Source organism: Neolamprologus multifasciatus, chromosome 19, assembly GCF_963576455.1.
Source record: "Neolamprologus multifasciatus chromosome 19, fNeoMul1.2, whole genome shotgun sequence".
In the NCBI taxonomy this organism is placed as follows: Eukaryota; Metazoa; Chordata; class Actinopteri; order Cichliformes; family Cichlidae; genus Neolamprologus; species Neolamprologus multifasciatus.
Window position 1 is genome coordinate 11292908 of NC_140457.1, and position 22333 is coordinate 11315240.

Sequence of the window (22333 nt, forward strand, 5' to 3'; positions counted from 1 at the left end):
CATATACTTCATGCTTTTAAGAAAATATTATTTTTTCATTAAACCCAGTGAATTAAACCTGAAGGTCTGAACCTCAAGCACATCATGTCTTGACTGTTTGATTTAAAAACCATTCTGGTGGTCTACAGAATCAAAACTACAAAAACTGTGCTTTGCCCAAAAATGTGGATCTGGGTGTACTTATTATGTAGGTGTCCCTGTTTTACATGATTTGATTTGAAGATTCGAATTAAATGAGCTCATAAATGCTTTAAAACACTTTACTAGTTTTGATATAGCCTACTGTTGATGCAGGGGGACTTTAAAAAAATGGCTTTTTGGATAGGTCTGTACCGGTGTGCGAGGCAGGGCGGAAGTTATCTTCAGGAAGCCACTGCGCTCCAGCACGTAACGTTGCAACGTTTATATGAGCGCCCCCACCCTCCTTCTACTAACACGTCACACATGCCACCGGAGCCCGTACCTGCCCTCTCCGCTTCTCATGCGGTACAAAAGCTCCACGCATGCGAAGTGACTCTCCCTTTTCTCTTTAAGATATAAGGTAAGCTAAATGTTCAGGCTCAAGTTTAATATTTTTGACAGTAGCGCTGACATTATGTGCAGCGCTTGTTTGCGGTGTAATGAAAACTCACCTCATCTCTAACACTGTGATGCATTCGTTATCTCGACAGTTTTGTCGGTAACTTGGAATTAGTGGGCGCTCGTTGAGGTTTTTATTTAGCACTGTTGTCAAGCTAACATTAGCAGCAGTATCGTTATCCAGTGTCAGTGGATGTAGGTTGGGTTAGCGAGCTAACGTGGCTAACTATGACAGAAAAGGGACAGGATGAAGGTGCGGCTAGCGTACTGTTTTAAAGCTGTAGTGGCGGATGATCATCTGGCCCAGCTGCCACGTAACCTGCTAGGTCGTTAATGGGGCTTGTCTAACCTTAGCAGCCTAGCCAGTGTGAGGAAAACTCGACCTTTTGTTTTGACCCAGTGAACGAAAAGGTTGGCTGCCAAGTTAGCGTGTTGGAGTATTATTTTTTTCACTTAGTAGTGTTTATGGGAACATTTGGGAACCTAACAGCTTGGTGTCCAAATAGATTTAGCACGTTCACATATGACGTTAGCCGTTAGCTTTTCGGGTGGATAGCAGGCAGCAGTGTTTGGATACAGTGTATGGGTGCAACGCCTAGAAATGTTTACACTAGTTTAGGGAATGCATGTTAAAATTATAGCTTTATTGAACTTTTAGAATAATGCAATAATTATTTTAAAACAAATGCAAAGTAAACAAACTCAAAGTAATTCGAAAGGGATGGCTGACATTAGATCAAGTATTGAATTGTGGTAGATTGAGCTAAGTTGTCATAATGTTTATAATTTGGAAATCTGTGCTGATTACTCACTTTTTAATGTCACTTATATAATTCCTCTTGTAAACTTGCAATAGGCCATTGGTTTTTGACACTATACAAATCATCATCATCATCTTATTATTATTATTATTGTTATTGTTGTTGTTGTTGTTATTATTTTTTATTGTATATATTTAATTAAAAAAAAATGTATCCTGGTGATACAGTACAACCTGTGGATCCACTATGGCAGATGATGATTTCTCCACTGCTGATGCTGGGGCCTCTACAACATACCCAATGCAGTGCTCTGCACTGAGGAAGAATGGTTATGTCATGCTGAAAGGACGTCCCTGTAAGATAGTTGACATGTCTACCTCCAAGACTGGCAAACATGGACATGCAAAGGTAAAACCACTTTGTCTATACTTTAGAATTCAGCGCTTAAGGAACTTTAGCCTGATGGGTCTCAGTTTTACAAGTAATACAGAATGCTTCTTTGGCACAAGGTAAGCTCTAATCAGTTCATTGTTCCCAGGTTCACCTTACTGGACTTGACATCTTTACTCAGAAAAAGTATGAAGATATCTGCCCGTCTACCCACAACATGGATGTTCCAAATATAACAAGGAAAGACTATCAGGTGAATGTTTCTTTTGGACATATCTTGCAATATAGCTTGCTGTGCAGGTTAAACAATTTAGTACTGAAGGGCAGTAACTGTTTGGAAATTTGTTTAAAGCGTGAGAGGAATGAATGGTTTCTTGACTGCTGAAGGGGTGTGTCTCATTTATCAGAGCTGAAGTGTTGCTTCAGTATGTTTAAAAAAATATATACAGGTATCAGACTGGTCGGTCAGGTTTTGGATTGACCAATAAGCAGTCTTCTCTAACTGTTGGGCTATTTTGAGGCCGTAGTTTTCAGAAAATGCATCTTTGGGCATATTTTTATTCGTATAATGAAATCTGGTATGTAGCAAATGAGTCTTATAATTTGCATTTTTCCTGGTGGTGGTTTATTATGTTACGTTCTACTTATGGCTGTATAGAGGCCCACGTGACAGATTTCAGGCTTTGTATAGATGTGCCACCCAGACCATACACTTCACAACTTCTTTGGTGTCTGCGGTTGTCTAGTTGCTTTTCCACATAGTGTGCACTTTTATTTATTTATTTTGGTAATGGTTTAGAATTAAAGACTATACATGATACTGTCCCTGATAGGTGGTCGAGGCATGCACAACAAAGAATGAAAGAGCACATTGCTACACTGCTAAGTTTAAATTTGAATGAGAAATGATAATTGCTGTAACTGCAAAGTGAGTAATCGGCCATCTTGCACTGTTTGTGAATTGCATCATCTGGATCTTGTAGCAATATCAAATGATACACAGATGTAAAAATTATACTACTGTTACCTTAATTTGGTATCACTAACTTAATAATCTCGAAAATTCCATGTAATTGGCATCAGGTACTGGTTCCTTCTGGTTTTAGTATGTATAAAATAATAGGGTTTTTCCTCTAGCCCAGAATACCACTGTGCAATATTTAATCCACACTGTAAATGCATAAAAAATAGAAATGAATAGTGTTATTTTTTTCCAATATTTGTATTAGGGCTGTGCGATATGAGTAAATATATCGGATGATGAAATTAAAATGTCTATCGTTTCATATTATATGTTGTCGTTTGTTTCGTGATGTTGCAAGGTACAATGTTTACGGCAAGATTTTTTTTTCCTTGTTTGGATGGTCACCACAGAGAATACCAGCATAGCCAGTGAAGATGAGGGAGAACTAGGTAGGTCCAAACAGAAACACCAGTCAAAACAAATCGCGGATCTTATTTCTAAATGAGGGGCTACCTCTGTAGCATGGATATAGTTTGGTTATGAAAAGTCTGACACGAACCAGAAAACTGTACTATTCAAATAATGCTGCAAACCAGTCCCCACCAGACTCAAACATGACAAACCTCTTCTACTAGCTACGCAAGACTCATGTGTAAGACTGTGGAGAGAGTTTACAGATGAGAAGCAAAAAAGAGTCATTAGGTGCTCAAAATAAACCTTAGACTCAAAATTTAGAAAAGGCTTTTCCCTGCAGCAGTTTCATGGATCAGTCAAAACACTCGACTCCAGGTACGCGACGCCCAACTGAAAACACTTCGCACAAGTAGAGTTTCCTGAGATTCGCAGAATTTACAGAAAATGCACTATTTTGTGATATGTTGTTGTCAGGATGAGAAATGTCTTATATTGGGATATGAGATTTTGGGACATATTGCACAGCCTGAATCTCATGTGTATAGTGACAAAAGACATTCTTTTAATATTTTAGGTGATACCACTGCAATATACAGCTACAACACTTAGAAGCACAGTTATAATAGTGTAAAAAAAAAAAAAAAAAAAAAAAAATTCTCCCAGCTTTAGTAGTTCAACATATTTACATATAAAATAATCATTCAAGAATTAGAATTGGGGTAAAACGTTTTCTTGTTTTTAGGGCTTTGTTATTGATCTAAACCACAATGTTCTGTGTATTGCTGCTTCACAGTAAATGCTTTCTGTTGGTGTGAATCACCACAGTGTTATGAAGAAGGCATTAAAATTAATGTTTATAGCAACTGCAATAGGAAAAAGTACTTGCATCACACTTATGATTTCCTAAACTATTAACCTCTTCCATTCTGTTTATAATGGCAAATTTAGGTAATTGATGTGGCTGATGGTTTCTTGGCTCTGATGGATGACAACGGAGAAACCAGAGAGGACCTTAAATTGCCAGACAATGACCTGGGAAAAGAGATTGAGAGGAGGTTCACTAACGGGGACCAGTTTATGGTGAGTTCCTGTGTCCTGGAAAACAAAAAGTTCTAAACGGCAATGAACCAGGGCCACAGTTCAAATTTTATTTGGATATTTTCTGATATATTGCATTTCATTTAGTCATAAATGAACTCTGCTGTCTTCACTATATTTACTTAGTGTCCATTTTAATAATGTAATAATTAAGAAAAATTCCTTACTTTTGTTATAGTCTAGAACACTTGTATTCTTATGTGCTATTTTAAAGTGTACTAGTGTACTTTAACATGTTTTAGTGGTAGAAATGTCCTAGCCTATCAATTTGATAAGTCATCATGCCATACTGGATCAAACATATTTGCACAAAAATCAAGGTGATGTGAGAATACTGGACCCAGATCTTAATTCCTTTCCATTTTCAGGTCTCTGTGTTAAAAGCTATAGATGAAGAGCATGTAGTGGGCACTAAGACCATGACTTCCTAATAAGTCAAGGACAACGCTGTAGACCTCACAATCCTATCCTCCATTATGGTTTTGGAGCCTCACCAAAGCTACTGGCCTTCGCCCCACACCGCCACCAGATTTGCTGCTGTCAGCTAAAATCCAGAAACTGGACGTGGTCAGCTTCTTCTCTATCTAAAGCTCAGATGTGACTGGCATTCTCTCTAAACAGTCATCTTCCCCTTGCCATCACAGCATAACTTTGCAGTGGGTGCTGATATTATTCCAGTATTTCCTACAAATATTTCAGCACTCCATAACATTCCTGTTTGAGTACTTGTTATGTGTATTTGCTTTTAAATTACGTTTTATTTTTAAAACAGTTAAACATTTTCAGATGCCTGTAAACATGCTGTATGTTTACAGGGTAGATGCTGTACCTGATTTATTCTCTTTGATGTTTCCCGTAAAATAATTCAAATTCAGGTGGCTGATATTTGCTCCAGCTATAATCATTGCACAGTTAAGAGACCCTAAAGCATTAACGTTATTAGTAGCTTGACTATATCTGCCTGCCTTTACAAGTGACGCACAGTCATCTGCATGCGCATTCATGACTAGTATACTCATGCCTTAGCAGCTATGAATTTATGTAAATGAGAATTTTACTTACTCATGGCAGGATTTCTACAGCTCATAGCCAGGACTCAAGATGGACCTTTTTTTTTTTTTTTTTTTTTTTTCAGTCTCAGCTGTTATGAAGCTGAACAGGCCATAATGGGGTGGTTGGGTGGGGCCATATTCTCCTCTATGCTATAAAACTTTCCTTTCACTTGAGGCCTTTACAAGCTGTCAGATGTATAGAAACTGATTTTAAAAGAACAAAACACTTAAAAACATGTGCTATTTAGTCTTAAACTCTTTTTATTTCAATTGCATCAGTTTAGTCTGTATTGACAAGTACATTTCGCATTCTCAGAATGCTACTGATATCATTTTTCTTTTTTCTTTTTTTTTTTGGCAGAAATTGTCAAAATATTGTATGATGTAGCAAAATCTGTGGAAGTTATACTTTGAGTTATCCAATTCTTGTTGTGACATTCATGACGAGCAGAAATTAGAAAAGTGGGAAAATGGTAGTTACAGAGTAGTTGAGTAAGCAGGTCTATTTTCTAGTCTAAAACTCCTCCCAAGGAGTTTTATTACATATTGCTTAGGTTAATTACTTCTCCATTCACAAACTGTTCCTAGGAGACATCAGGTAATGGCAGGAAATCAGAATGTGTTTACATGCACTGCATCAATGTTGCTGGAGAACCTGCATTTATATGCTGGTATTGTTGGTTTTCTCCCCTACCTCCTAATGGAAAATTAAAACTGAATGTAGTGTTTTGAGAGTATTAGCATTGCTAACTAAATTTAAAGCATTGCAATCAGTTTTTTCTTTTTTCTTGTTTTGTTTTTTGAGCTGAGCATTTGGATACTGTTTCAAGAGTGTACAAAAACCCTCCTGTTTAGCTTGTGTAAATGAATTAATCAGACTGGTTAGAGGTTTTAGTCTGCCTTTTGGTTGTGTCCATGTCCATGTGTATACATTCTAACACTAGCTATTAATTTTTAATCATGAATCTTTGTTGTTGTACAAACCCTGTTCAAACCTCAGTTAAGCAAATGCATTTAAAACTGTAGCTTTCTGTAGCCGAAGTCCCCCAGTCCCTTACACCATGTATAGAAAATGTTTACATGATGGTTATGACGTTAGGTCATTGCTAAAAATCTACAACAACCAGACTTCTTACATTTATGTGAACACAGGTTGTAATAAACATTGGAAGATATTCTTTTTCCTTTGCACAACAACAGCTGCTCTGTAATGTTATTATTTTATTATTGTTTTGTGTTTTTGTTGCTTGGACTTGAATCCAAGCTTAATATTCCTTTACATCTGTCAGGACACTAAAGCAGCAAATTGTGTGTTTTGTAATAATTGTATTCATACTATACCTATTCAGTGTGCAACCTGGTCTTCTAAAAACCTTTGTTCCCTTACAGCTAAACTGGAATGGACAACTTAAAATTTCTCCAACAGGACACTGTGCAGTTTTGCAAGATGTTAAAAGTTGGCATAAGGAGGCAGGCTGGCAAGCGGGAAAATTATATCCAGGAGTTAGTCAGTGAAACCAGGGTCTTTCCACTTAGTTACCTATTAAGATTTGTTGTTATTCAGTGGTTGGTTGTAGGTGCAAATACTACTTGGTTTTGTTTACAAAAAATATGTTTTGCTTTACAACTGATTTTGATTGATGGTCTGAAAATGAAAAGATGTTATTTTCAAAGGCTTTACAAAATGCAACTGCAAATTAATTTTACTTGTATGGGAACATAATTTCAGGAGCCAAAACCATATTGTGTGATGCTTTGGCAGAGTTTTATGCCAGATTCCCTTCCTGACACAACCCCAAAGGGATTTGTTTCTCCTCGTGGAGCTTTGGCATTATAACAGTGGCTTCCAACTACTTTTTTTTTTGTGTGTGTGATCTGAAACAAAGTAACAGCAGTACCCTGGAATGCAAAAAGCAAAGGCTACTGCCTTAAGACCTTACTAAATAGACTAATGGTACATTTCATAGTGAGAAGTAACTTCTTCATGGAGGTGGAAGAACTAGCAGATGAAAGCTCAAAAAGCAGGGGGAGCCTGTGTAATGAAGTTATTAGGCAGACTTTGACAAACAAGGGCACATGCTCTTCTCAAGCACACAAATCTTCTCACAGCTAAAGCCTGCAGAACCTTAACCTGATTTTTACTCTACTTTAAAAGCAATAAACTGAAAAAATGTGGTGAAAATGTAACCTGTCCATTACAAACCACAGTAAACATTCTTTTGCAGAAATAAAACTATAAATGTTAAACTAGAATACACCGTAGTATCGTGCTGCTTCTTTTTTCTTTTCATTTTTTGGGGGGTTAAATTGTCATTGCACATATGAAGAGATGGCTATACTACCATCATGGCCCAAAGAGAAGATGTGCATTCCTTAAGCCCCTCTGTTACATTTGTTTCTAAAGTTGAACCCAGGATAATGGACTCCAAACATCCTACAGCTGATGAGCTACACAAATTGGTATTTCACATCATGCCATTTATCCTTTGTTTAGCAGTCTTGGATGTGTCTCTCACAGAGACTTAGGTAGCAGGATTAATCCGATTCTGTTCAAGGAAATGTTTACGCTGTATATGAGATGGCCCTGTGCTGTGCTTGTAAATGAGCACTGATAAGACTGTGTCATCAGTGAGGATAATAAATGACTTTAATTAGCATGTCTTCTTTTGCGAATAATCTTTCTTCATCCTGTATTATTCTGGGGGAATCTATTTTTCTCTCCATCAAAAGTATGCACTTTACTAGTCAAAGGAGCTTGCAAAGAAAAGCGTCTGGACTTCTTTAAGTTGCTTGAAGACGTTTCACCTCTTATCCGAGAAGCTTCTTCAGTTCTAAGGTCAAATGGTGGGGAGTCCCAGATTTAAACCTAGTGGGAGTATTCCCCCGCAGAGGGACAGAAGGACCCCCTGATGATCCTCTAATCGCCTGAGCCAAGGTGTGAAACTGGGTGTGGGTCCCAATCAGCCAGGGTTTCGGGTGAGCTCATTGTGAAACCTGACCCCACCTTATGCGAACTGAAGAAGCTTCTTGGATGAGAGGTGAAACGTCTTCAAGCAACTTAAAGAAGTCCAGACACTTTTCTTTGCAAGCTCCTTTGACTACGATGACCTGGATGACTGAGAACCTTCACAGACATATGCACTTTACTATATAATTTTGACTCTTCCGGTGTATCTTCATTTGCATATGGACTAAAGGTACATTGTAGCATCTTAAAACTGGAAATTAGATGCATGTACTTGCTAATGTCTGGCTACTGTTTTGTTTCCGAAATAACAGCTCATTAAGATGTTACTGGCTATAAAACCTCATAACTATAACCACAATATAGTTTAATGTGCAGTATTATTTTGGCTATTTAAATATTCATGATTGACATCTCTGAGGTGTGGCTAAGTTTGAACATGTTTTGCAATCTCTAATATCTTATATGTTTTTGAATTGGAGGTGGGAGCAGTGTTCATTTGGGCAATGTCACAATTTCACTATTCCAGATGTGACTGATATTCAGAATAAAATGTCATTGACATGTTTCATAGCCAGATGAAAACTGTTCGCTTGATGAATTAAGCAGATGAAGGATATGGAGTTGATTCTAAATGCTGAACATTCATTTGGTAGGAGTTCACTGGAACTCTCAGTATAGGGTCCAAAGATATGTTGGTGCACATGAAGAAGGTTCATTAAAAACTAAAATAAACTTGTCACAAAGACAGAAAAACCCCCTAAACTTCAGGAACAGTCACGGTGCATTCTTACAAAGAAGAAATGCACTGGCCAGTAAACACCAAAGAGCCTAAAAGATTACTGAATGCAGCTGAAGTGGTTTCATGTCTGCACTTTAATCCTATCTTGATTGTTTCTTTTAAAATCCAGTGTGGTGGTGTACAGAGGCTAATTTTCAAGACAACAGTGTGTTGATGGGGATGTATGAGATGGCGCTGTAATCCCTTCACTATGTAACGTTACATGTAAATTTGAAAGCCCAGAGTTATGAATCTAAAGTGTTTAGTTGTAAGTAGATTTAAATTCACGGCAGTTAAAATCTTCACATTCAACGGCTAGTTCCAGTAATGTTTGTTTTTCATTGTAAAAGATCAACGAACATTTAAATAGTCAGACAGAAACAATGGGGTTAAAGGTTTGTACCTAAACTGCTCAGTAGATGGCAGTCCAACATCAGAGATTTTCATATTGCTTTTGAACTGTGTGCATGATAGCACAGGGACAACAAGGGAAAGTACTTTTTTTTTTTTTTTTTTTTTTCAAGTTTATTCAAGTTACCCAGAAATTATACATTTTCCCCCAGAGATGAAGAATTCACTCTGTGTTTTACGTATTCTCTGGTGTCTAAGTTCTTTAATTCAGGATGAACAGTGTGAATAGCCAAACTGAACCTATTAAATCAAAGCCGCGTCTCAGCCCTATTCTTGAAAAATGCAGTAGCCTTGGTAAATAGATTTTGTAGAAATTATATCCGTATCACTGTACAGATTTTATACTGTTTACAAAAACAAAATCGACACAGAGGAGTCTCCTGTGATCTTCAAGAATTCTTTACAGGGAAATGCCAAACTCTTTCAAAACTCATGTGGGGAGCAAAGCAGGGATTGTAGAGGGGATTGGCAAAGGTTTTATGAGCCATTCCACAGTGCTCCGAACCTGTTTATCCAGACAGTGAAGCAGCTGGATTCCTGGTTGACTTTGAGTGGAGATGAACCAGTTTCAAATTATTAGAGATTTGATAGAGTTCTGGGATAGAGGGCTTGCCTTGTAAGTCAGGGTAAACAGTACTCACACACACATAGGGTACATACATCAGCAGTGGGGTATGGTCAAACACAGAAAGTACGTTTATGTAACTTTGGGACCCATTTCTCAAAACAGCATGAGATGGGGAGAGAAGAGATCAAAGCATTAGTGTGAACCATGTGCTTTTATTGAAACTGCATGGGATTAACTGTGCCTGTGTGCGAAAAAGCTGAGTAAAAATATAGAGCTATCTTCAGCTTTTAGTGCCACACATACTGTAAGGGCGATATCACACTGTAAAAACACAAAAATGTTTATAAAAGTGAATCAGAGCTTCATCACCCTGGTACAAAACAAAGTCTAAAGGAGCACTAGTGGGTGTAAATGTTCATGTTAGATTAAAAACTACCCAGCTATGACTAATCTTATCATACAAGACAATCACTATGCTGAAACAGGCTTTCAAGTTCAAAAAACTACCTAGTCTATGCAACAGACCATTTCAGTTGAGCCGACACCGATTTACATCTAACCAATGAATAAATGAATAAATCAAAATCACAGAGACACATGGTAGTGTCAGGTGAGATGCTTACCTTAGATTTTAAAGTGTGTTTCATCCATTAAAGCTCAAAAGTCAAGTTGAAGTTACGTTGCACTGGTTCTTTTATTCATAGAAGATCACATAAACACTGCTGGAAGTCCTTACAGGAATATTAAACATGGCACGGAGGCAGGCAGGCATGAAAAGATCAAAGAGCAAAAATCTCTTTATTAAAATGTATCAATAAATAATCTAGGAGGTGATAAAGCGCTATCAGAAACTGAATGGCAATGGTTAAATGCAACGCAACATTAATAAGTTGACAATCACTTCCCAAACACCATCTCATCTTCGTATCTGGAAAAGAAATAACACCTGAAGTTTTTTAAACTACTGCAGATAAATATGAGTTCTCCAACTTAAAACAGTAACAGTAAAGGTTTAGCATAATTAATTAGTATTAATAACTTTATATTTTGTATTTATTCATTTACAGATAATGTGACTTGATTTAAAGTGTGTTATATATTACTTTTTATGTTTTTAGCATGTGGTAGTGGTGAAGTGTTTTTGAAAATAAGGAAAGTTTTACTGCAGGCTCCAGATTATGAAGTAAGGAAAGAACTGAGTGAAGGAACACTTTATCTAAGGATCTGAAGTCCATAAGAAGGTATTTGTTCCCCTTTTAGTTCCTCAGTCCTAAAACGTGAGAAACAGCAGGTAAGGTTTCTGTACAGCTGTGGTGTCTGAGTTTGTGTGTGCAGCCAGCTTTGTAAAAATACAGTTAAAAATACTACAATATAATGAAGTGACCATCTCTTCTTAAATTAATAGAGTATTTTCTTTTGTTAGGAAAAGCAGTGACTGTGGAGATGGTAATGTACATCCGTTGGCCTCCCATACTTCTCAACAAGTCTTGGATGGATTGCAATTTAATTTTGGACACATGTTCCTGAACCACAAAGGATAAGTCCTAATGACTTTGTTAATTCCCTGACCTTTTTCTAGTCTGGCTCTGAGGCTGAACATTTGTGGTATTTAAAGATGGATTTATTTTTCTTTGTATTTATTGAAGCAGATAATGAGACTAGAACAGAGACTGGACAGCTAGAGGCGTCAGCTTTCAATTCGAGACTTTATGTGCTATTTGGTGTCAGATGTTCGTGGGGGAAAATCTGTGATTTTGAGCTCTGCAGTGAGCCTTTCCACATTTGTAAGGAGCTGCGATTAATACCAGAAGGGCAAGGGAGTGTTTTTTCTTCAGGAATAGTTATGCTAACAGATGTGTTCATCTGAGAATCAAGCTCACAGCATGTACCTTCTATTTTAGCTGACACCCTTCTGTACACTCATACTGCTGAGAAGACCCATCTGTTTTTGAAAAAGAACGAAAAAGAACAACTTCCATGGAAGAATTAGTCAGTGACTTCATAGGCAAAATATTCACAGTAGTCTTGTTTTTATGGAATGAAAGATTGAATCTTTGTGTTTCTTCTCATCAATGGACTACAAGCACATGCTGTTCACAAACCACCAAAACAAATAAATGACTAAACACAAACTATTTTATTGTTCTTCTTATGCTCGAACTGTGATTGAACTTCCAGGACCTAGTAGGCAGCTCACAAGCTGTTTCTCAACTATAACACAACTCTCACCTGACAAAACTCGCACATATTCACAAGTGTAAAACCAACATGCATCCAACAATTTTAAGATAGAAAAGGAAATTACACTAAATAGCATTACTTTCATTACTATGGCACATCCTCACATTATGCAGAAGTATAGTAAATGCTAACAAAAAAGAACCTCTGGCCTTCAACTTTTGGCAAAGTATATTCAGGTCTGGTGTCTCTCAGTGTGTTTACAATGTTTCTACATTTATTAGGAGAGACAGTATACATATGGAAACAGATATACACATACTATGTTAAATTGCTAAATAAATGCTAAGTTTTGAGAATTTATACATGCAGTGCGAAGATGTCTGTGAGCACTGAAATAAATATTTATTATGTACAAAATAACTAACCTAATGCACATTACATATAGTCAGTAGTTTTAGTATATATACATGGTTGCCTGCATGAACAGATATTTGGCATTGACATGCATTTGAAAGTGACAGGAAAGTTTGGTGTTAGGGTAGCAGTGAGAGGAAAAACAGATTTCCTTTGGTGTTTTGGTGTGTGTGTGTGTGTGTGTGTGTGTGTGTGTGTGTGTGTGTGTATGTGTGGTGGTCTGCAATGATTTTCTCTTCTTGTTTCCTGATTGTCTTTGCGCTAGTCATGAATGATGGACAAGTTCGTACCAATAATTGCTTCTGCAAACCTGACTCTGCATCCATCAATAACAACAATAACAAAATAAAAGCATATATGGATTTATGTGCAACAATTTTACAGTTACATGGGGTTACTTCAAAATAACAATATAACTTCTGTTTTCTGCAATTCCTTTCTTTGGACGATTAGACTTTGAATATTCAGACTGCAGCCTTTAGAACTGTTTAAATGCAGTGTGTTGTTTCTGGCCACCTGCTCCCCTCTGGCACAGCTTTGAACTTCCTTGTGTGTGTGCAACCTACAAAGTATGTGTGTATATTTGTAAGGGCAGTTAGCAGACTAGTAGTAGGAATGTTGAAAGGTTTCGTCCAACATCTGGAGGTTGACTCCTGCAGCAAGGAAGAGTAGGTGGGTTGGGTGCGTCATTATTCAAACCAGATGAGAATAGCTTTTCATAGCCGAAGAATAAAAACACTGCCTTTCTGTACATTAGGTTGAATTTATTTGAAGTATATTTATTTTCATTTTGACACCATTTACTTTATTACCAGATAATTCATTTTCAAGATTGTTTTTACATAATTTTGCATCTTTACCTTGGAGTACTTTGTATCCAGGGATCATTTTACTCAATTATATACTTTGAAGAGTCTAACACACAGAAATGTAAATCAGTAAGAGCATTAAGCCACCTTTTCAATATCAAAACTTACGTCTTGTTTTTTCATAACCTAGTATGAAAAGTTTTAGGGTAGGGGACATCCGTGTCTGTGTCCAGGGACAGAAGTCTCATAATCTGTCTGTGACTGTTTTTTTTTTTTGATAAAAAACAGCAGCATTGTTATAACATTATTCAAAGTTGCTGATTTGTTACTGTATGTATAATGTATTTTTGTTAAAGAACAAGATGTTTGTCTTCTAGTTTTATGTCTCCTACCACTAACAGGTTACATAACATAGCACCAAAGACATACCGGCTGTTCTTTCCTGCAAAATCTCTGATTTATTTTCCCCTTTAAAGGTTCTGGTTGCAGATTACTGGAATCCGCTGAATTTATGGAAAATAAAAGCTGGTACACAACATGTGTCAAGGTGAAAATAATGCTGACTGTCAGCAACTTCTGTCTTAAATGTTTCTGCTTGTGCTATTACTCATTCTCAATTACTAAGGGAGATGGAGCAAAGGGATATTATGGGAGGCAGAAAAGAAATTAGGCGATGCTATCATACTAATAAACAGATGTCCATTCACTCTCCTCAAACTCTTATCAATCCCCAGGCCATAGCTAGATTCACCACACAGCTGCTCATTGAGTATGTTATATAAGATGGAACTAACACAGCACCATGGTGACATCAATTGGAGTGGATGTCTGGCTATAAAGTGGTTTCAGAGATTGTCAAGTGACCAACGAGGCTTATGTTTGGCATAAAAATGCCAAGGTTGAGATTTTGAGAGGGGTACCCTTATACTGGTATCTAGAAAAAAAGAAAAAATAATCATGCAAAGAAAGCAAAGATTGATATTTAAAGTGCATTGTCAGCTATGTGCTTCAAAGCTCTCATGTGGAGAGATAAGGGGCTTAAGATTTGTGTAATATTTGTTTGAACCAAAAATAAAGTGAACTTTGTGTCCTTAAATTGCTCCAACATCTGTCTGAATGTATGAACGTTATCTGTTCACAGTGCGCTGGAAACAATCTCAAGGACATGCAGACAGAGCCACTTTGCCAGTATGTTTTGTTCCCTGTTCCCGCAGGCTGTTTGTGAAACAGCTCAGTCATATTTTGTCTCGCCTCTGAGGAGAAAGGCATGAGAAAAAGGCATGCTGCCGGTGCAGATGTCCTATCTCTTTTCATCGAAGTGACTAGCACTATATAGTGATCCACATATGCACACATCCACAGCAGCTGTGCATTGCACTGTTGCTGAACCGACTTGATACTGATGAAGAAACTTGATAATGCTATACAGACACACACATGCACATGGGTCTGTTATACAGTGCATTATTAAATATCTGCCTTATTAGCTTAAATTTCCTGGAATTAATAGCGGTTGACCCCAAAACACTAACGTACCAAGAAAGTCTGTGAAGCTTTCCACATTTGTATGTTTGTAGGCCCTGTCAATGTGAGTGTGTGTGCATGAGTATGTAATGTGCTACATATGTTCTGTGGTTCTGTGTGTTTGTGGACTGAGGACTGGGAGTGGTTATGAAAACAGTGTTAGGCAGAGTACAGTTCTCCTGGATCACAGGTTACAGCCCCAGGGGGTTGTGGGATAGGCTGGGACACTGTAGGGAGCGGATAAACCTCTCAAAGAGTCAGTGTGTGTGAGTCTGTGCATTTTTCAAACCCCCAAAAAGCGGGACGAGGAGACTGATGTAAGTGACATCATGCTAAAACAGAACAAGCTGTTTTCAGCTTAACGTGATATTCACCACTGACAGTCGTATGTGTATGTGCAGGTACATGAGTGAGCGTGGTGTGTCCAAACCAAACCATATGTAACTGAAATGCATACCTAGGCAATGCTGTAGTTGGAAATATGTCATTTAGAATTAGTAGTAGTTTTAAGAATCTTAAGTATCCCATAAATGTCCCATTTTATTTAACAGCTTTTCAACATGAGGTCACAATGAAATTTAATAAAAATGTTCTGTTGACACTATAAGCCTAGAAAGTGCATGTGAACGTCACCTATTGTAAATTTTAGAATAGTAGTCCTATCCAAGTAGATACAACTACGTTATAAAATGGTAGATATGCAGTCTTGTTTTCATACACCAGGTGGTGCCAAAGTGTCTAAGAAACAGGCGAAGACGTAGCACACCGCCACCCATCTGTTATTGTTTTAAAGTTAAAAGGGGAAGTTCTGAAATACTAGCGGCATGAAGAAACACAAAAAGCACCACAACAACTACGAATGTCAATCTGTATATGCCGAATCATGCAACAAGCTGTATAATTGGAAAATAATAGGGAAACACCAGGAAAAATAAGTCATTTTTTTTTCATGAGTACACTTTGCAATACAATACAGAAATGTATTTTCCCTGCACTTTTGTGGAATTTACTTAGCTCGTGATTCACTCAGAAAATCCACAATATGCCCCCAAACTGACCTTTATGATTGAGCTTCCACCTGGAGTTTCACTTTTCTTTTTCTTCACCATACAAAACGTTTTGTCCTTATTTTCATACTCTGCCTCATTGTTTCCCCTAATGTCTTCTTTTCTTTTCTTTTTTCTCCAAGACCTCTAGTAATATCACAGTTCCTCACATCTGGGATGCACCTGTCACGGTGAGAAGTCAGTTTTCCCATGAGAATCCAGTTCTTGTGAAGTTAAAAATTCTACCAAGCCTACTTGGATGACTTATAATGTTTAGGGTCTAGAGCTGTGGTTTCATTTCAGTCTTAGGTTTTTATTATCCCAGGAGAGAAAAATTGGTGTAGAACAGTGTGGACACATTTTATTTTGCTAAAAGGATATAAAAAGAAAAATAAACCCTTTCGCACAAAAGAATAAAACTATAACCCCTTCTATCCCATCCCTCAGCAGAATTTGTGGCTTTGATACATGAATGTAAACATTCAGTATGTAAGTCTCAGAAATATATAAAGCTTCACAATTTCAATTGGTGGTGCTTTTTTTTTTTTTTTGCGTCTGTTGTCAGAAGTCCAACTGCTGCTATATAAAACATTTGTAAGATGAGATCGGTTAAGGCAGGGATGTCAAGCTCATTTTATACTGTAGGCCACATACAGGCTACTTTGATCTTAAGGAAGCCAGACCAGTAAAACTTTCCCTTTTGTGTTTATAAAGAACTTTAACTACAAGTTTAATAAAAAAGAAGTAAAAAAAAGAAGTAAAATTTAAACAATATGCCTCAGTTTTTTCTCCATGATAAAGAAATGCTGCTGTAGTAAACAAAAGATTCCAGTCAGCACAACTGTAAGAAATAACTTTTCACTTGCTGGGCCCACGTCCTCTTTTTAGGTATGACAGCATTTTAGTAGGTAAAGGTGAACGCTTGGACATGAACTGAGCTGCGGTTTGGGGAAGGCCTCGAATGGGACTGGCAACGGCTCCCGGGCCTGGCAGATCCCCATGTACTAAATAGAAGTGAAGAAGTTAAAGAATTGAGAACAAGGAGGGTTGGGCACGTAAACGAGAATGAACAGCTTGCAGAACTGGAGGAACCTATATAGATGACAACCGGAAGGAGCGTGTTTGGAGGTGTGGTCCCGCTCCTGAAATTCCGATACATAATTTCCAATATAAAACAGTAATTTCTATAGGAATCATTAAATTGTTCATCTATTACTTATTTACTTTGACGTAGTATGAATGGGCATAGGGAAGAGAAGCTGCAAAATACAGTTAAAAGTCCAAGGTTTTCATCCTCCTTCGCATTTCTCTTGTTGAGCCAAATCTGGCCTTATGATTGACACCCATGAATTAAGGACTTCTTATTTAAGAGAGCCCAATGGCTTGCAAAGCCATCCTCCCTACTACATGACCTTTTCTGCATTTGTGACTGTAAACAGCTGGCTACTTTATGGTTGGCACCAGCTTGTGGTCTTCAAGTTGAAGTGAGAGGAGATGTGAACAACACTGGGAACTAGGAAATTGTTAGCAAGCATAAAATAGGAATGCAAAACTGAATTTCAGGTTTATAACTATACAGCCTTAGTCTGGTTATTTTTTCTTTCATGTGTATAATTGATAATTGTTGCTGTACATTTCTGTATTATGCTTCCCTCCGTATGGCATTATCATCACTATCGACTTTATATTTTCTTCTGTGTATCAGGTAAAATGATACACAGTGTGCAGTGAGTGTTTATAATGTATTCCAGCGCATGTGCATGGGAGACTTGGCTGCTTTCTGTGTGTTAGGCTGGATCATCCTTAGAGCGGCTCAGAATCATTGTTTCCAAAACCTGTTGCCGTGGCAGCAAGAAGACTTAGGGATCTGACCAACACAAGACCACATAAATCTGCACTTAAAAGGAAGCTGCCCCATGGCTCCTCTTTCTATGTAATTGTGTGTGCGCGCGTATATGGGTTCAGAAACCAGCCTGAAATACGATGTCTACACTGTGTGAGTGGTGCCAGTGAACTGATAAAGAACAGTTTGTTTTCTTTATCAGTTCAAACTTCTTTTCATCTCAAATAATTTCATGGCATATAGGCTATGCTGTAAATCTGACAACAATGAAAACAGAGTGGGTCAAATGGGGAGGGGCAGGTGCAACAACTTGTTTCTATTAAGTCAGGATTGGACCGTTGTTCTCTGAAAGGAAAGATCCAACACAAGATGCCATATTGATGAGCAAACTCTCCCATGTCCATTTTTTTCTTTGTGTGTGTGTGTGTGTGTGTTTGTTTGTAAGGGCATGTGTTTTTGTGCATGTGCTTGCATTCACCTGTGTCCTAATTTAAAAAAAAGAAGCAATACTCTGTGATCACAATGGAAAAGGTGGAAGTTACACATTGATTGAAAATTTGCTCTCTGCCCCCTCTATTGTCTAACTGCCAATCAGTCTGCATTTAATAATAAACACCAGAGTGTGTATCTCTGGGTGAACTGGAGGTCATTAAGCAGTTTCTCCTCCTCAGTGTTCAATAATAAACATTAAAGAATGTGCTCTAACAATTCAAGACACAAAGACATGACACATGTTCAAAGTTCAGCGTTCTGTGCCATTTTGCCATTTTCCCACCACCCTCAGTGCTGGAAAACTGGAACTGGGACAGGGTTGAACTCACTGAACAAACTGGATAAACATGCTTACATCATCATGACTATGTCAACAGTTTCATACTGTATCTTGTCCTTCAGGATAAATGATGTCGTTTATGAACAACTTTGGCCCGACAGCATACATAAAGTATAGAGCTGGATTTCTCCTCTCTTGTTGACCATGTGTCAAGCTCAAAATGGGACATGCTGAATGAATCTTCACAATCCTCAAGATGTTATTAGACGATGATGTGGAAAGGCTCAAAGGGGGAAACAGGAAGTGTGTTACAATGATGCCAAACTAATTTAATATTGTAGTTCCATAAAACTGGGATGCTCACAAGGGACAGATTTAAAAAACCTTGTAAAAATACAGACAAGAACAAAGGCCGTGGTATTTTTTTTTCTCTGACAGAAAAACATTTATTTAGTCCATAGTTTTTCAAACAATGCATAAAAGACCAAATCAGTCTTTTCATAGTAAGGTGTATGGGTTGAAATGCTGTCTGCAAAGAGGGACAGCTGCACATGAGGCCTTAAATATCAGTTCATGATCCTTGGCAACTTAAACAAGTTTATTCTGGATTTTTTTCTAATCCACACAGGGATAAAAGTGTATATACAGCCTTAAATATATACATACTTGGGTTAAATGTCCCTTAGCAAGTTGCGCCTCGACCAGACAGTTTTGGCAGCAATCAACAATCTGACATAATCCTGTCTGGATATTCGACCATTCGTCTTGCCACACTTGGTAGATTTCATTTAAATGAGTTGGTTTCCTGGCATGGAGCCAGTTGTAAGTGTAAGCAACAGATTTTCAATTTTAGGTTGATGGTTTGGGAAGGCCATTCTACAAGCACAATGTTGGCCTGCTTCATTCATTTCATACCACACGATTTGGGAATCGGAGGTAGACATCCTCCAGTCAATATTCCAACTATTTTGTGTAATACCACTGTCAACTGGCTGCAACTTTACTCCTCAAAACATACGTCTTATAAATGTGACCAATCAAAATTCTAGTTTTGTCTTTTTTCACCACAAGGCTTTTGATTTGTCCACATGGGCCACAAATAACAGCACCAAATAGCACCAATCATTGGTGTTGATATTGCTTTTAATATAATTTGCATCATAAAACATTTTGCCCAGAGATTCACTCTTACATTTCCTTCTGAAATAGAAAGTGGGAAAGATATGCAATGCAGCCAGAAGAAACTGGATGAATTATAACAGCTCTTTCATGAGCTTGATCCTCTCATGGCTGCAGTTAATTTTTTTTATCTTCTGCTTTGGAGGCATTTTCTCCTACTGTTGTAATGTTGGATCATCAAAGTGCTCACTGAATTTTACTGGGAGATGAGGCGTGAGAGAAGACCATATCCCAAACAATGTGAGGGATTTAGTATGACCAAGATAAAATGGGTAGGGCGGTGAAAGAGAGCGCTGAGACGTGAGAGTGGGAGTCTGAAGGATGAAAGAATGTCAAGGGGCTTGACTCGTGGTGTGTGAGAAACCTAATTGAGTTAATAGACATCAGACATATAAGAAGTAGAAATGCAAGAGACAATACACCACTCACTTTCTGTTACAAGACCGCTCTACTTTTGAAAGATGGTACTTACAAAGTATACTCTTCAAAATGTAAATAAAGAAAGAATCTGATGACTTACAAATCTCACAAGTCCATAATAGTAAAATGTAAAATTCAAAACCTCATTTTGAATTTGATAGCAGTAACATGTCTAAGAAGAAAGTTGGGCAAGGGCAATAAAAGGCTGAAAAAGTAAATTTTACTAAAAAGAAACAGCTCGGAGAACATTTTGCAGCTAATTGGGTTAACTGGCAAAAGGTCAGTAACATGATTGTTCATAGAAAGAACATCTTAGACAAGCAGGGATTTCCGCGTAATGAGTATGAATATCTCTTCATCTGCAGTACATAATATGATCAAAATAATCTGAGAATCTGGAGAAACGCAAATGTGCAAATGACAAGGTCAAAAATCAAGACTGTATGCCAGTGAGCTTCAGGCACTCAAGACACATTAAAAAAACGAATTCTTCCATAAAATCCCTGCATGGACCCAGGAACTCAGAATTGTGACCACAGAGTATCATGCCATCCATGAATGTAGTTTAACCTCTTAAGCCCCAACGCCCCCTGATACAGGGGCAAAAAGCAGGAGATCAGGTAGGCTTGGGGCTTAAGAGGTTAAAGCTCTATCATTCAAAGAATAAGCCTTATGTGAACATGATTCAGAAACACTGCATTCTTCTCTGAGCCAAAGCACATTTAAAATGGCAAAGTGGAAAAATCTTCTCTGATGAGAAAAAATTGATATTTTACTTTTTTTTTGGAAAAGCTACATCGTTGAGACTAAAGAGGAGAGGGCTTAGATAAAAAGGTTTCATCTTTGATCGTAGGGGAAACATTAGTTGTTATGGAATTGGTAGCTTGTGCATCTTCAATGGCACCATCAATGCTCAAAGGTACTATACACAGGTTTAAGAGCAGCATATGTCTCGTCCAGATGATATTTTTCAGGGAAGGCTTTGCATATTTCAGCATGATAATGTTAAGGTTTGATGCTAAACCACACATACAACAACATAACTTCCTTTCCTTTTCCAAAAGTCCAACAACTGGCCTCGTCAGTTCATAGATGATTACAGACTGTTGTAAAAGGAGAGGGAATGCTACAAAGTTTAAAGATGGCCCTTTTTTGTGGTGTGTTTCTCCCATCAAAGCTTTTTTTTTTTTTTTTTTTTTTCCTTTTACATCAGAATGGTATTATTATCTACATTTAAACATCTGATATGTTTTCTATGTTATATTATGAATAAATGATGGGTTAATGAGATTGGAAAATTATTGCATTCTGTTGCTTTTTTCATTTTACAGTGCATCCCAGCTTTTTTTGGAATTGGGGTTGTATTTTTCACTAGGTGTAGCAATTAAATGCTAAATGATAGAATTTTGAGCAGGGATACATACTTTTTCTTTTCAAAGTATTTGCATTGCCAGGCACAGAGTCAAAAGTATCAACACTTTAACAGAAAAGCAGAAGATACATTAGACTGATTAGATTTTTAAGTTTAAGTGGACACGTAGAAGAACTATAAAAACTGTGAACAAAACAAAGCAACTTGGCTGTAGACCATCACTAATATAAAAAATGTTTTTGTTTGAAGAACAGTGCACTGCACTAGGATTTGGAGCCCTGCTCACAGCATCCATTTCAGGGATTTTATTTGTGGATCAGAGCTATCGCTGTGTGTGTATGTTAGTGGAACAGCGTGTACGTGCATGTGCATGTGTGCTTATCTTAACATGCTCACTATGAACATACTGTAACAATGCAAAACATGTTTTCCACTACTGTGTACAGGACACACAATAAAGAAAGGGACAGAAAGCACACACTTTTGCACACTCCCACACACACGCACACACTATGGATGTCGGTTAGATCATAAACCAATAGGCCTGCTTACTTTGGCCCCCAAGTCTTTTTCTCTCTCCATTCCTTCACTTGGTCCATCTTCTCTCTTTACCCAATGTCTTGCTGCATGATCAAAGACAGACCTCCTTCCTAAGAACTAGGGATGGGTATCGTTTAGGTTTTATCTGATACCGGTGCCAAACCGGTACTTTTGAAACGGTGCTCGAACTGGTACTTAAAGAATGGAGAACACAAAATTGGTCCAAAAACCTCTCATGTTCAGCTGTTTT

General features: G+C 37.7%; 1 protein-coding gene across 2 annotated transcripts; it reads left to right on the forward strand.

Annotated features, from left to right (window-relative positions):
* The first annotated feature begins 409 nt into the window (after positions 1 to 409).
* Positions 410 to 18532, forward strand: LOC146496072 (eukaryotic translation initiation factor 5A-1-like). Of its 2 annotated transcripts, none has more exons than XM_085142987.1 (5): positions 410 to 541; positions 1568 to 1748; positions 1879 to 1983; positions 4057 to 4188; positions 4575 to 18532. In XM_085142987.1, exons 2-5 carry the CDS (start codon positions 1587 to 1589, stop codon positions 4635 to 4637), a joined length of 462 nt encoding a protein of 153 aa, XP_084999113.1. In that variant the 5' UTR covers positions 410 to 541; positions 1568 to 1586; the 3' UTR covers positions 4638 to 18532. The 2 variants fall into 2 exon arrangements, with proteins under 2 accessions (XP_084999113.1, XP_084999114.1); XM_085142988.1 differs by lacking the exon at positions 410 to 541 and adding an exon at positions 857 to 946.
* The last annotated feature ends 3801 nt before the right edge of the window (positions 18533 to 22333 follow it).